General features: G+C 42.0%; 1 protein-coding gene across 1 annotated transcript in view; it reads left to right on the forward strand.

The window, feature by feature from the left end:
- AGBL1 (AGBL carboxypeptidase 1) overlaps positions 1–14,811 on the forward strand; it is a 296,895-nt gene that overhangs the window by 72,830 nt on the left and 209,254 nt on the right. Inside the window, exons 15-17 of the mRNA XM_064517224.1 lie at positions 2,608–2,695; positions 10,595–10,739; positions 13,810–13,963. Coding sequence (XP_064373294.1) covers positions 2,608–2,695; positions 10,595–10,739; positions 13,810–13,963 — 387 coding nt within the window. The remainder of the gene's footprint in view (positions 1–2,607; positions 2,696–10,594; positions 10,740–13,809; positions 13,964–14,811) is intronic.

The following is a 14,811-nucleotide window of genomic DNA, read 5'->3' on the forward strand; positions in this document are numbered from 1 at the left end:
TACTAGAAGTTTCCAGTCCTGATTTAGTGCCAAAGTGCCGTAGGTGGCAATACTTACAGCTCATGTTTACCAGTGAGTTTTGATTTTTCCCATTTCTTTTGCTCTTGGTTGGATGGCACTGTGTAATTTTCACATCAGAGAAAGGATACGTCATGGAACAGTCGTGACAAGGCGGAGGGCAAGTCAGGAAGTGAAACTTTCACCTCTCTCCTTCCTTTTTTTCCGACAACTCAGTCTACCGTGGAAAATACTGTGATTTTGCCAGAAGCCCAACTTGTTTGTTTTCTAAAATTGAATGTTTCCATGGGGAAAATGGAAAGAAAAAACTGTGATTTCTTGAACTGAATTGAGATGGCAGACCAACATCAACCATAGCTCTGAGGCAGTACATTGTAATGTGTTCTTGTACTGCATCTTATGGAGAAGGGCAAGAGCTGAAATTTTGGATGTTAGGAGTGTTATAGACTTTGAGTCTCGTATCCCTCTTGTCTGATGAATTGGGCTTCTGGGAAGGTGTCTCTCATAATTCACTGTGGCCTTTGTTCTGGAACCTGATGCGTAATCACTTCTTGTATGTAGCTCATGTCTCTGGTTCCTGAAGCAGCAACAGAGAGGTTATTCCTAGCTGTAGGCTAGTTTGTGTTTGAAATGCTTTCCCCTTTCACCTTTGGCTGTGATGTAGGGTAGTACTAAGTCTGCTGGTACATTTGTTAGCTCTTAAAGGGCTGGAGAGTTTTAACAGAGGAAGGGAAATCAAATGGATGCTTGTGGAAATATGCCATCAGGATTAATGATGTTATTAATGATTTTTGAGGATCACCTCCTCCAAGCACAAGAACAGTCCATCCCGATCTGCAGTAAGTCAAATGCAAGTGGTTAGGAGGCCTACATTGATGAACAAAGAGCTTCTAAAAACACTAAGACATAAAAAGCAAGCACACGAGGTGGAAGCAGGGTCAGGTGAGCCAGGAAGAATATAGAGAGACACTATCCAAGTGTGTATGGTTGGAGTTAGGGAAGCCGAAGCCCATCTGGAGTTGAATCTAGTGAGGTATGTGAAGGGCAACATGAAGAGCTTCTACAAGATTATCAGCAGCAGAAGGAAGACTAAGGAAAATGTGAGTCTGCTGCTGAATGGGACAGGGGACCTGGGGACAAAAGATATGGCAAACCCAAGGTACTCAATGCCTTCTTCACTTCAGTCTTTACTGGTAAGATTTGCCTTCAGGAATCCCAGGCCCCTGAGGCCATTGGGAAAGTCTGGAGGAATGAAGACTTTCTGTTGGTGGAAGAGCACATCTAAATAAACTGGACATGCACAGATCTGTAGGATTTGATGGGATGCACCCATGAGTGCTGAGGGAGCTGGCCAATGCCATTACTAGACAACTCCTAGTTATCATTGAAAGGCCGTGACTACTGGAGGATGTTTGTGAGGACTGGAAGAACGCAAATGTCACTCCTGTCTTCAAGAAGAGTGAGAAGGAGGATCTGTGGAAGTACAGGTTGGTCAGCCTCACCTTGATCCCTTGGAAGATGGTGGAGCAACTAATCCTGGAAACAGTTTCCAAACTTATTAAAGACAAGGTGATTAAGAGTATTCAGCATGAATTTATGAAGGGGAAGTTGTGCTTGATCAACCTGATACCCTTCTACGGCAAAATGACTACCTTAGTGGATGAAGGAGGAGCAGTAGATGTTGTTTATTTTGACTTCAGCGAGGCTGTTGAACTTCAGTTCAACAAAGGGAAATGCAAAGCTCTGCTGCACCTGGGGATGAATAACCCCATGCACCAGTGTGTACTGGGGGCTGACTGTCTGGAAAGCTTGACAGAAAAGAACCTGGGGGTCCTGGTAGACAGCAAGTTGACCATGAGCCAGCAATGTGCCCTTGCAGCACGGAAGGCCAACAGTGTCCTAGGCTGCATTAGGAAGAGCATTGCCAGTCTGTCGAGGGAGGTGATCCTTTCCCTCTACTCAGCATTGGTGAGGCCATGTGTGGAGTGCTGTATCCAGTTCTGGGCTCCTCAGTAGAGGAGAGACATGGACATAAAAGAGCAAGTCCAGCGACGGTCCATAAAGATGATTAAGGGATTGAAGCATTTGTTTTATGAGGAGAGGCTGAGAGAGCTGGAGATTTTTAGCCTGGAGAAGAGAAGGCTCAAGGGGGAATCTTATCAATGTGCATAAATACCTGAACAGAAGGAGAAAAGAAGACAGACTCTTTTTGGTGGTTTCCAATGAAAGGACAAGACGCAACGGGCATAAATTGAAATACAGGGAATAGTATTTAAACATAAGAAAAAGACTTTTTTTACTATGGGGATAGTCAAACACTGGAACTGCTTGCCCAGAGAAGTGGAGTCTCCATCTTTGGAGATACTCCAAACCTGACTGGGCATGGCCCTGAGCAATGTTTTTTATACAGACATGGCTTCAACAGAACCAAGCATGGGACTGTGGGGAATTGTATTTACTTTGCATAAGCTGTTGGCAGAGAGAGCACAGACAAAATAATGATGCTTCTTGCATTTCCTTTCCCTCCTACCCATGCCTTTTCCACCAGGGAAAGTCGCTTGTCACTTGAAACTGTCTTGTTTTATGTAGGCATGCAGCTGGTCATGTATTCAGTGAAAGAAGCTCTCCAGGGCAGGCCTTGCTGGCTTCGGGTGGGCTATGATATCAGCTACTACAAGTAAGTGCATCTTTTGGTGAATAATTTGTGGCTTCCCTTCCTGTTAACTGTATTGATGTTAAACTTCAACCACCACTGCTACCTGTTTCAAATGTTTCTAAATTGATGCTAGTCCAGTGTGTTCTGTGCTTCCAACTTTAGGAAACAGCTACAAGTGAAATCTTTATATTAGGTGCCTGAGGAGAAACAGGGCAAGTGCAGAATTCTCTTCTGTAGAGAGAAGGAGGAAAGGGAACTGACTGGGGATGCTCAAACCTTGCTGCAGCCAGGAATGTGAGGAAGTTTTAAAAATATTGTAGATGGTTTTTCCCTGTCCAGCTGGATGGAGTCATTGCTTTTCTTTTGCATGCACCAGCTTTTATGAGATGTAGGAACTGAATATAGTAGAGAAAGGATTAGCATATACACAAGTAGATAAATGCATAGGTACCCATATGCAAATATTTACTTGTTTGTGAATCTGTCTCTATACCATAGTGTCTTCACCAGCTTCCCTTGTCTGTCAGCTGGAACTGAAATCCTTGGGGGCAAACTATGGTGTAGACCATGCTTATTGGCACTATGGCACTGCCTATACCTGTACATCTATGGAAACAGTAGGGATTAGCCTTAACCGAGTGCCATACTGGAACTTTTGTTTTTCTCCCAAGGACCAGGATGCAGTGGTGTAACGGGGTTCTAACAAGCCCTGGGCTGCTGTTCATGTAGGTTCCTTGAGTCTCAGACTGTTTCTGCATTGTACCAGAGCCTCAGAAGAAAAACATTAGATCAGTCTCATCTTTAACTGGTATGTGAGCTGGAGACTGACCCATCTGAGACACACTCACCACCCAGGTATCTCATTTCCATGCAGAAAACTGGTCCCTCAGTCACTCTGTTTATTACAGCCAAAGGAGAGAAGGATAAGGCTTGGAGTTTTGGTAGGCTGAATGAACCCTATTTCATTTTCTCAGGGCTTCCAACTTTATATTCACAACACTTACTAATTATTTTGCAGATGAAGATTGAAAGGGTTTTCAGGACTATAGTAATTGGTATGTTTTGGATCAGAAAGTCTGGGCAGAGTTGAAGGCTGGGGGACACAATAGAAACTAAGTAGGAAAACTACAGATTTGAATAAGGTTTTTGTCTGAGTGCCTGTAAGTGGAGTGTCTGGGAATGATGTAGCCTGGGGTGGTGCAAGCAGGAAGAGGAGCCTACGACAGGAAGAGGAGGAGGTCATATATTGGGGGTGAACTGGTGGAGCACTGTAGAAGAAGCCAAATAACCAAATACTGCAGCATTTTGGGTTAAGTAAGTATTTTATCCTGGCATTACCTTTTGTGACCTGAAAGCTGGGATGAGAATGCCTGAGTGACAAGTCTTCCCACTTTCTTTGTTCTTCTTATTCACATACTATTTTTCTGTTATGATACCTATTCACCAATTTACATCACCAAAGTTCCTCAGCGTCTCAGGACTCCATGGCTACTGTATTAGGTGCTTTATAAGCAGAAAACAAAAGGGTGGTCCTTGTCCCAAATATCACACCTTTGAAGTGTAGGGCTGGGGCCATCCAATAACTACAGACAGGGAAATACAAGAAACAAAGCTGTTAACACAATTAACAATGGCATTAATTGGTTGATGTCATAAGTAGTGATGTCAGGACAGAGTCGAACTTTTCTGACACGGTAAACAATAGTCCTTTCTTCACGAGGTCATGTAGTGAGGCAGTTCTTAGAATTCAAGTTAAAATAATGGTCTTTCTCCTTATGAGAAATTGTATTTTTGTTGAAGTTCACAATTTTACTGTTAAGGTTCAGAGCTGGCTGTGTTCAGCAGTGGATTTGATGAGACAATAAACCCAAACAGTGGCAGTGGGCTGCCTTCCAGAAGTGGTAGAATCTGACTTGAGTTTTATGAAAAGAAAATTCCAATCCAGTCCGCTCCAAATCTCTGTAGTAATCTCTTTTGGGGGTCTAGGGCTGAAAGTATCCCCTTTTGATCTCTCATCTTGTCTGTAACAATTCAAGTAACAATTTTATGTTGTCCTCCAAATACTCTTCACCAGCCTTTATTCATCTAACCTTTTCCACCTCCGGATCTGTTCTGCTTATGTGATGTGGTGCAGTGGCTTCCCTTTGCATGCGCATAGCCTTTGGCTTCTGTGACTGTGGGCTTCTGAGTGCAAGACAAAGGACACCAGTAGGGGCAGGTTGGGCAAACCTTACATGCTATTTACCATAGCAGTGGCTCCTCCTGTCATTAACAAGGCAGTTATTGTGCAGTGATTAAATAAATAACTTTTGAGATTAAGTCATGATTGTATAATTAAGGCCATAATCAGATTCTTGTTCAGAGTATGTAAGGGAATGGAGTTGTATTGATTTGGAATATTTGGTGTTTTATAATTGTACATTGAATTATATGTCAGTCTGTGCATCTAGGATAACTGCTTGTTATCCTAAGGATATCAAGAGACTGACAGATTTTGAAGAAAACCTCATCGAACTCCTTTTACCAGGAGGTGATCGTAAACTTGGAAAGAGAGCGATATGCTTACAAAAATGAGAAACTCAGAGATGCCCTTAATTGCTTTTGCTCCACAGCTCTGACTGATAGCAACCTCTGAGCTGGAGGACTGTGGGAGGAAAGGCACACTCGCAAGATGTCTGGGTGATGCACGTTGCCTGATCTTTGCTGACATTCATCTTCTCTGAAGATGGGATAGTTCACTCATAAAGATGAATGCTGTGGCACAGCTCTGTCATCGTGTACCTTTTCCATATGTCTCAGAAGACACTTTTTATGCTAGGGAGAATATTAGCAGTGCTCTTGTCAAAAGGAAGCTGAGTGACACTTCTGCTCTATTTTATGGCCTCCCCATGAAGTGACAGGATACACCCATGACAAACAGAGTTGCAGTTACTGTAAGATCATCTAATTCACCTGCTATCTTGGCAGCTTTTATGCACTGAATAATATTCCTTTCCAGCAAATTATTTAAGGAACAATGGCAGCATGCTGAATTTGTGAGAATGTGCTTGTGCCTTTGGTTTCATGGCTCATTTTAAGCATATTATCTAACCTCCGACTCTTGCAGGCAATAGTCAGTTGACAGATAGTAATGAGGTACATGGAGTGTTTTGTTCTCACATCATCACTAAAGACATGACTGTTTGGTGATCATAGCAGTGTCAGAACTGGGTCTTCTCCTTTCTCTTCAGGATCTTTATAATCATATTAGAAGAAATCATCATAGTGAGCATTAGCAGGCCACCTGGTTGATTCCTGCGAGGGAAGTCAATGCTGAAATGTGCCAGAAAATGGCATCTCACTTCTCAGTTCTCATGATACCTACAAAAGAGGGCTGAGACACCAGTAAACCCTGACCTTGACAGTATGACTGTAGGCCTTAATAGCAAGGTGGCTATGGGCATATGCTGCTTTGAATGGGATTCTGCCTTCAATCTTGAAAATAAAGATATCTTAACATGGATCTGACTGTTGGAAGGGAAGCTGTGTTGTATATTTTTCAGCCTGCAGCATGGCAGACCCCAAAATAACAACTGAACTTAGCCATGCCCATAAATTGTTAAATAATGCTTGTGTGCGCTATAAACCAAGGTGTTGCTAAAATGTATTGCAATACCAGTCATATTTAGAGATGTAAGAAGATCAGGGCATGTTGTAAAACAAAGACACTGTCTCTATGTAGTAGGAAGATTTTGGATGAAGGGAATGCATCATCATCAGAAGGTAAGTGATAAATAATTTACTTTAAATTTGGAGACTTTTCAAATGGCCTAGAAATCTGGGTTACAGATATTTTCCTCTGCCGCTTTAGTCTAAGCTGATACTATGCCATATTCCGTCACCTTCTAGTGCTTTTTACCAGATTAAATGCTGCAGGCAGGAAGTCAAAGCATAAGATGAGTGTGACGTGGTGTTCTTGTATAGCTTGGTGATGCTGAATTCCTGAGTGCCAGTCCAGCTCCTTTAGTGACTGGCTTGCATGTACCTTTGGCCAGTGGCTTCACCTGTCTGTGTCTGTTTCCTCTTCTACAGAAGGTAGCTAATTAGCACCCAAAGAATAGGAGCAGATAAACGGGAGGCAAGTTTTAATTAAATAATGCTTGCAAAGGACTTTCGAGCGTGAAAAATTACTGCACAGAATATGTGATAAGTATTATAGTAATTATTATTAATTAATTTTCCATTACACCTATGTTAGAAATATTCTACCTGCACATTATGTCTCACAGAGAGCAGCAAGTAAAATGATTTAACTATTACAGAGAGCAACTGAAAGTCACAGTGGATACAGCTTGCAGGCTGATTAAAAAAAACACCCTTTGGTCTCTTACTTCCTTCCTAATAACCAGTGTATTAGCTTCTGGAATGCATGCAAAACTTTGGGAACGTTTTTGGAAAGCGAACACAAATAAGGTAATGAGGAACAGATCTTGGTGTGGTCTTTTTCCTCCCCTTGGGTCCAGACAGATGAAAGGCAAAAATGTATTTGCACTTTCCAGACAGAAAATGAGTACCACCTCCTGCACGACATTACAGTTCCTTAGGGAAACTGTTGTCTCTGTCAGTAATACTCACTAGTCCCAGTCAGGATTAGGCTCCCAGCATGCAGGGTGCTGTAGAAATACACAGGGAAAGACGGCGTCAGCTCCCACCAAACTGCACAAGGATGGATCGGAGCGCGTGGGTGGCTGATAGCACTGGTACTCTCCTAGTGAGGTCAAGCTCACAGCAGTGCTACAACCGTAGGTGGACTACACCACCAGCAAAGCCCAGAATAATAGCCTCTCCCCTGCTTGTTAGCTTGGGCTTCATGCTGATAGGGTAGTGTCGTGATGAAAAGGGGTGAAGAAGAAAGGATACCGGCTTGGTGGAGGAACAAAGGCGCAACAGAGCTGTCTTGGGTGACAACACTGGAATGAGAGGGAGGCAAGAAAGAAAAGTGCTGGTATTTAGGTTTTCTTTAAAAATAGTCAGAGCTATTGCATTAAATGGTGGATTGTGAGGAGACCAGACTATCTGCTGTAGGAATACATGATCATTTACACTGCTTATGCACAGGTGTTTTTTCGTTTTAATGTACAAGTGGAGAATATTGAAGCGTCACAAAGCCACTTGTAAACTTACTATTATGTAGTTTGCTATAGACTGAAGCAGGTGTCAAGAAGTGATTCAAAGTGTAGAAACATCTGTTCAGGGTGGCAGTAAGCTTGTTGCTGGAACTGCAGAGGTGCTCATGACAAGAATGAAACGTACTGCTAAGCAATGCAGTGCAAGAGCAGTGTGCAAGTTCCCTCAGGCTCGCGAGATCAGAGTACTGTCAGGAGTAAGGAGCATTGCCTGCTAGGGCAGCAAGATCAGAAGTGTCTGGTGGTGCAGTATTTCTGAGTAAATTGGCTATTTAGACAGGGGAGACTTTTGACTGCAGAATTACAGATGATGGAGGGAGAAACCTTTACTGAAGTATTAGCGTCAGGTGGGAACACATTCCCAGAAGTTCATGGCAGATGTACAGGCACTAACTGCCTGCTAGACTCACTTCTCCCCACACCTCTCACTAGAAATGAGAATTTGGAGGGAGAACTCCGTAATATCTCAGAAAATCGCAGCACTTCCTGACAGTTCTTTCTGAATGAGGTCATCTGACCTTCTAAGTGACACTGAGTACAATAGAGGCTGGGGAGATGAATACTTTCCTTACACACTATAAAAGAAATGGTTCTTAATTATCCTTCACTGTCCAAATTAACAGGAACTAAATCAAATGGCATTGTCCTGACTTGGACTCAAATTCTGGACCCGTTGAAATGCATATATGATAGCTAAATAGATGTTTATTTGTGGACGCATTGCATTTTTAATCTCAGTCTCTTTGTCCAGTATTAATGTGGTTTATCTGTAAAGAAATGTTGGGGTGAAGGGTTCAGCTGAGGATAAAGTCAGAGTCTTCTCAGTTTGCCACTGTGACTCAGTGTTCCTTTACTGTCTATTGATGCAGTCAGTACCATTCACTCCACATGTTCCTAAATACTAAATTCAGGTGAAAAAAAATAGTATTGTATTGTGTCTTCCTTATGAAAAAGAGCTGATTATTTTGGAGAATTTGACAAGAATAATTATCTTTTCTCTCCACCCCTTTGAATAAAAATGAACAGCAGCAAAATAAACTAGTATTGTAAATTTCAGGAGCTGAAATTGCATCTTTTGGTTGCCTCCTGTATTTTGCATTTTAATGCAACATTGATGATAACATTTGTCAAAGAAACCTCACAGTCCTTCAGAATCAGAAGCTTCGGCAACAGCATAATTGGTGCAATGTGGGAAAAATATTGTTTGAAATGTACTTATGGATGCAATTTGCTATGAAGCTTCTCCCTAAAGTGCATGAATTGTCTCTTCATCTCTGCTAAAAGAACTTTCTTGCTCATCCTGAAGTCATCTCTTTATCAGAGTAAATCTGCAGGAGATCCCATCCTGAAACTAGATGGAGAAGCTCACTTTAAGATTTCTGTAGTTTTAATGCAGGGATGTCAGGGCCTTGAGTGCACTAATAGGACTTAGTGGCCCTGAGCAGCCTTACCAGGGGCCTCCATCCATCCTGCTCTGCCCATGGGCCCAAAAGCCCCATTTCAGCTCAGCCCAGAGCCCTCAGTCCCTGCCCGCGCTGCATTGTAGGACTGCCTGTCTCTGGCTCGGTCACAGCTGTGCTCCTGCCTGGCCATGCACCCTGCTGATCAGGGCCCTGACTTGTGAACTGACTTCCTGGCTCGACCTCAGCTCTACCTCACCACCGTGGATGTGCCTGATGACCAGGGCTCTTGGATGAACCTGACTGCTGTCCCCATGCCTGCCCCACTCTGCCCTGCTGGCTGCAATACTGCCCTTGGCTCCTTGTCCCTCAGGGAGCAGCTGGCCCTTGCTGCTCCCTGACAGGGAGAGGCTCAAGTCATTGGAAAAGAGGGATGCAGTGAGGGGATTTTGGTCAGCTCATGACCTGCAAATCTGCATGAGGTCACTTCTTCTACATAGGAAATCTCCACCCAAATCCACTTCTCTCCTCTTCAAAGTCAGGAGAGAGCCTGTGATGATACTTGAAAGATTTTATGTATGTCCTAATTTTTTTCTAGAGCATCCCTTTTCTTCAATGACCTGTGCTGGAGCTGAATGGTTGGTTTCTTATTCTAGCAGGATATTCATTTTTTTCAGGTCTCCAGGGTCTCACAAAATACTTTCACATGACATAGTACAGTAATGTGAATAGGTACGTGGAGCTTTGACCAAGCTAACTTGGACATCAGAAGCAATACAGTAGTGTTAGCCTGTAGCATTAGTTTAGATATGTCTGTACTGCAGAATGTGAACTAGCATTAGTTAGTTTCTTATTTGCACTTTTACCAAATTAAACTGTTATTTTCCCATGACAATATGCCCATCTGTCAGCAATACTGCCACTCACTGCTCTGCCTCTTGACTCCCTGCTCTCTGTTGGCCTTTGCTGGCTACTGAGTGAATCCTAAGACAACCGTGAATCTGGCTTTGCCCAGTGGTACATCGTGATCTTGCTTGCATCTCTGTGTCTGCTGGTACCACAGTTTCTCTAACCTTCCTTCTTTTACGTAGTCCGTAGGTGCACTGCTGTGTTACAGAGTGTTGTTTAGCACTGTGTTATGTTTTGTACCTGTCTGTTGCTGAGATCAAATTGATTGTACTTGCATGGAGCCTTCCCAGGCTTGGTACAATGGCTGGTGGAGTTTGGAGCCCAGCTGCAGCATGAAGTGAAAACTCTTTCAAGGTAGATACTTCTCTGAATGTGTAGTTCTTTCATGACCACTTCAAATGTGCATCCAGAAGTGATAACCTCTTCCCCCTCTTTTATTCCTTCAGAAACCACTATCGCAGCTATGTAGCTACAGCAGGAGGCATGAAGAGAAAATCCTACTACACGCTCGCCTTCAGCATCACGTTTCCTCATAAAGATGACGTCTGCTACCTGGCCTACCATTACCCCTACACCTACTCCACAATGATGGTAATGCTGATATATGCGTCTAGATAAGCTAATAGGCCTGACAGATTGGAGCAGCCTTGGGTGTGAGTAGATTCTGAGATAGCACAGAGGCCTGTTCTCACAGGCTGTTAATTAATTATCCTGATACTTTCATTACTTTGCCTGCAACCGCAACTCTCTGTCAGCTATGGAGCCCAGAATGTGGTGGTAGAAAAAGAGATTTCTGTATGGGATAAGCTAGGACACAAACCAAAGTGTTTATGCTAGTCCTCGGATAAGGCAAAGCGAACATCTCCATTTCCTCTGGGTTGCAGGATCAGAAGCAGGGGCATAGCGCTAATGGCAAGTCAGAAGTGAAGGCCGCTTGCTTCTCTTTTTGACAGAACATAACAGCTCTGCTTTCACAGCTGCACCCAGCAATACTGCAGCACTGGGCCTCATCTGAGGAGTATTTGTCAGCTGCTCTCTCCAGTTCCAGTTGGTTCAGCCTTCTTTTTTTCAACTTTCCTTGCCAGTCCCTTTTATTCTGGGCAATAAATGCATATGTGGATTGTTGAAGTTTAACTTTTTAACTTTTACCGGGTTGGTACCGGTTTACCATTATCAGATATGAAAGAATAGGCTATAAAGAGAAACCAAATGCCCTCTCTCACTTACTAGTCATGCTGCTCTGTATAAGGCCAGCATAGTTTGGGTTAGATTCATTCCCACTCGAACAACAGTCTCTTGTCAACTGCTTTGCATTATAGATGTTCAAGGAAAGTGCTTTCAGTATCTGAGATAAGTCTGGTCAAGCCCTCACAGTCCTAACTATGCCCGCAAGCTCACTTATCATTGGGCTTATGGGTACCGGTTCTCCTTTGGATCAATGCAGGAGAGAGAGAGAGAGAGAGAGAGAGAGAGCGCGCACAAGAGCATTCCAGCAGTAGGATCTGACCTATAGTCTTGAAGGCATATATATACTACAGTCTTCAGGGGAAAAGACAAATGTGATACTGAGGAATGGTGGTGAATCAGTCCACTGAATACTTTATTACTGAGGTGCAGTGCCTTATCATTATTTTACTGTTATTGATTTCTACCTTCCGCTGGCACAAAGGCAAGAAAGACTTGGAGAGTTTGTATGCCCTGGGAATCTCTGAATATCTCACTTGCTCTTGAATGAATAGAATTGAGATGAAAAAGAAGTTATTTCTAGACTTGCAGGGCCAAATCTTGAAGTATTTCACTGCCTCTTCAAATAAAATGCCTGTTGAAGTTAAAGGGAATTTTGCCCAAGAAAAAGTTTAAATGAACTCAAACTTAGTAAGGGCCACAAAATTTGGTAAATAGGAATTAGGGATGGAAAAGACTAATAGATTGTCTTGTCCAGCTCCTTGGCCAAAGCAAAACTGTTGCCTCTAATACATTCAGAAAGCTATTTTGCTCAGAGTAATTTAAAATGTCTTGAGTGATGGGATTTACACATTTTCCTCATTACTTTAATTTCCACAGTGAATAAACTAAATCAAGTTTGTGCACCAGTAGGTTTCATTTTAAAGCATTTGTCCATTGGTGAAGTATGTAGGTTTTACATATCAGTAATAAATTAAAAGTGATTAGAAACCCAAGGGCTCAATTAAATATATAGTGCTTTGGGGAAGAAGATAAACTTGTATATGGAGTTAGTAATTTGGAAATGTTTTTAAATATTATATGTATTTAATAGTTACAGACATATTTACAGCAAACACACATTGAGGAATACTGTTTGAACTGGATGCATAGTTCATTACCTCTTGTCTGTTAGTAATTACATTTATTTTATGTACAGTAATCTATTTATTTTTACATTAAAGTGTTAATTGTTTGGACATCAAGCTGAAATCTCTATGGTAGCTCTATCCAATTATATTTCACTGGGTACCAGGAACATAAGTAATTGATTATATTGAGTCCTCTGTATCTGTGCAACATCATTAGATGGGTCTAATAATTGAATTCACTTTATAGACCAGTATGTTAATTGTTTTATGACATAGACAACTGTAAATTTCAGTCCCGTGTGTGCTTTCAAGTGCATACTGTGAAAGCAGTCTGAAAGAAGGGTAACTCCAGGGCCTGAGGCACAGGACTGCCAGGTTCCTTAAACATTGTCTGAAATTTAGCCCTAACTTGTAAATACAAAAAGTAACTGTGTGAGGATTGTTCAGTGAAGTAAACTGGTGTGTTTTAGTTAAAGATCTGTTAGGACAAGTGTGCATAAGGTAATATACCTATTTCTAGCAACCTAGAGACAACTGGTGCTCCATGACACTTAGCAACAGCCTGCAATGGGGTTACTTTCAGTATCATTGCCACTTGCAATTACGGTGTAAACAGAAAGAGTGAGCCACAGAGACTGCACGTCATCTGGTGTGTGGGTGGCAAGTGGCTAATGAGGCGATCAGAACTAGTTCCAAAAAGACATATTTTTTTTATAGCTGCCAATTCTTTTTCTCAAATTCCTCAAGAAGCTGTTGGACTTCTTAAGAATTATTTAAAACCACCAACCATCAACTTTGGGGGAAAAAAATCCCCCTTTTAAATAACTTTCTGGAAAGACACTATTTTTTCAGATTCTCCACCACCAAATACAAAATGTTGTTTTGATGTAAACTTTTTGACTGCGTCGGGAGTAGAATTGTTCCTGAGTTTTGCTGGCATACGCTTGACAGATAGTCAGTTCTACAAATGCTCAAAAATGACTAGTTTCTCACGTTTTACTACACAGTCCCTATTAAAATGCAAAGAGCAAGGCAGTTTTCTTCTGGACCTCGTGTATGCATAAAATTCCTTTGCACTAGTAAGAGAAACTCATAGGAACTGTTCAGGTAAAGTAATATATGAGTGATAGTTCTGTGCAGCTTCAGTGAATTTGGGTGTATTCTGAAGAGCTTGCACGTATTTGTGGGATGTAAAAGGACACAATGGTAGCTGGCAGAGGAGAGAAGGCTGGGGAACTTGCAAGAGATGAAATTAGTACCAATAATGATATACAACTAGTGAAATAAAATGAGGTTTTATAGACCATAAACTCACTTGTAAATCTGTTTCCTTGCTTCTTTCTCAGTCCCATCTTGACATTCTGGAACAAAATAGGAACCCTAAGAAGGTTTACTGGAGGCAGCAGACGCTCTGCCAGACGCTAGGAGGGAATCTATGCCCATTGCTCACAATTACTGCCATGCCAGAATCTAAAAAAAGAGATGACTTGGAGCAATTCTGTAAGTAGCCAAATGAAGCATAAGAAAAAGATGATGGCGACTTGCGGTCATGTCAGAAGTTTGCAATGACAACCTGTTTTGTGAACAAATTGATTTTCTTGCCTTTCTCATTTTGGAACAAGAAATCTGAAAATGGGGAATAGCCAATTACAACTTTTTTTGAATGACAGATTTACGTGGTGGGCGGGGGGGAGCTGAAACCATTTTTTGCTTCAAGTTTTTCTTTAACAATCTGATACAATTACAAAGTTCAACACCAAATGGCTCCAACAGCAAGAAACTGTGCTCAAATAATCAGTTCAACAAGCAGTTTGAATTTTTTTGTTTTCATTCCAAATTGAAATGATCTATTTCTTTTGAAGTTTCAAACTTGCCAAAAAAGTACAAGATCACTGTTTTCCCAGCTGTGGATGGTAATTGCAGTGTCCTGGTCAAATTCCAGCTCTTGTCATTCCATTCAGCCGCATCCAATGCACCCGGTAGATCCATCTGGACACAGTGTTGCTCCTTGCATTTTGTCCTAATCCTGACTGTTGGTGTATGACCTAGCGGTAAATATTATAGCTGCCATATTGTACCTAGAGATGGTTGTTTTTCATTGTGAATGTCAAAGATTTTGGACTTAGATGGGCTTGATTAACAACACTGACATGCAAGTTTCTGTAATCAGTGGCAAGTGACAAGACAATTCTAGCTAGCAGCATGTTGGGTTGGCTTTGATTTGTGAGGCTGAATGACCAAGTACCTGTATGTAGGCTCACTGAGAGAGGGCAGCCTTTTTTTCTGAGTCTGGAACAAGGCACAAACTGATTTTCCTTTACTCTTTCACACTTCTGTAACACAGTTGG

This window comes from Dromaius novaehollandiae, chromosome 10, assembly GCF_036370855.1.
Source record: "Dromaius novaehollandiae isolate bDroNov1 chromosome 10, bDroNov1.hap1, whole genome shotgun sequence".
Taxonomy (NCBI): domain Eukaryota; kingdom Metazoa; phylum Chordata; class Aves; order Casuariiformes; family Dromaiidae; genus Dromaius; species Dromaius novaehollandiae.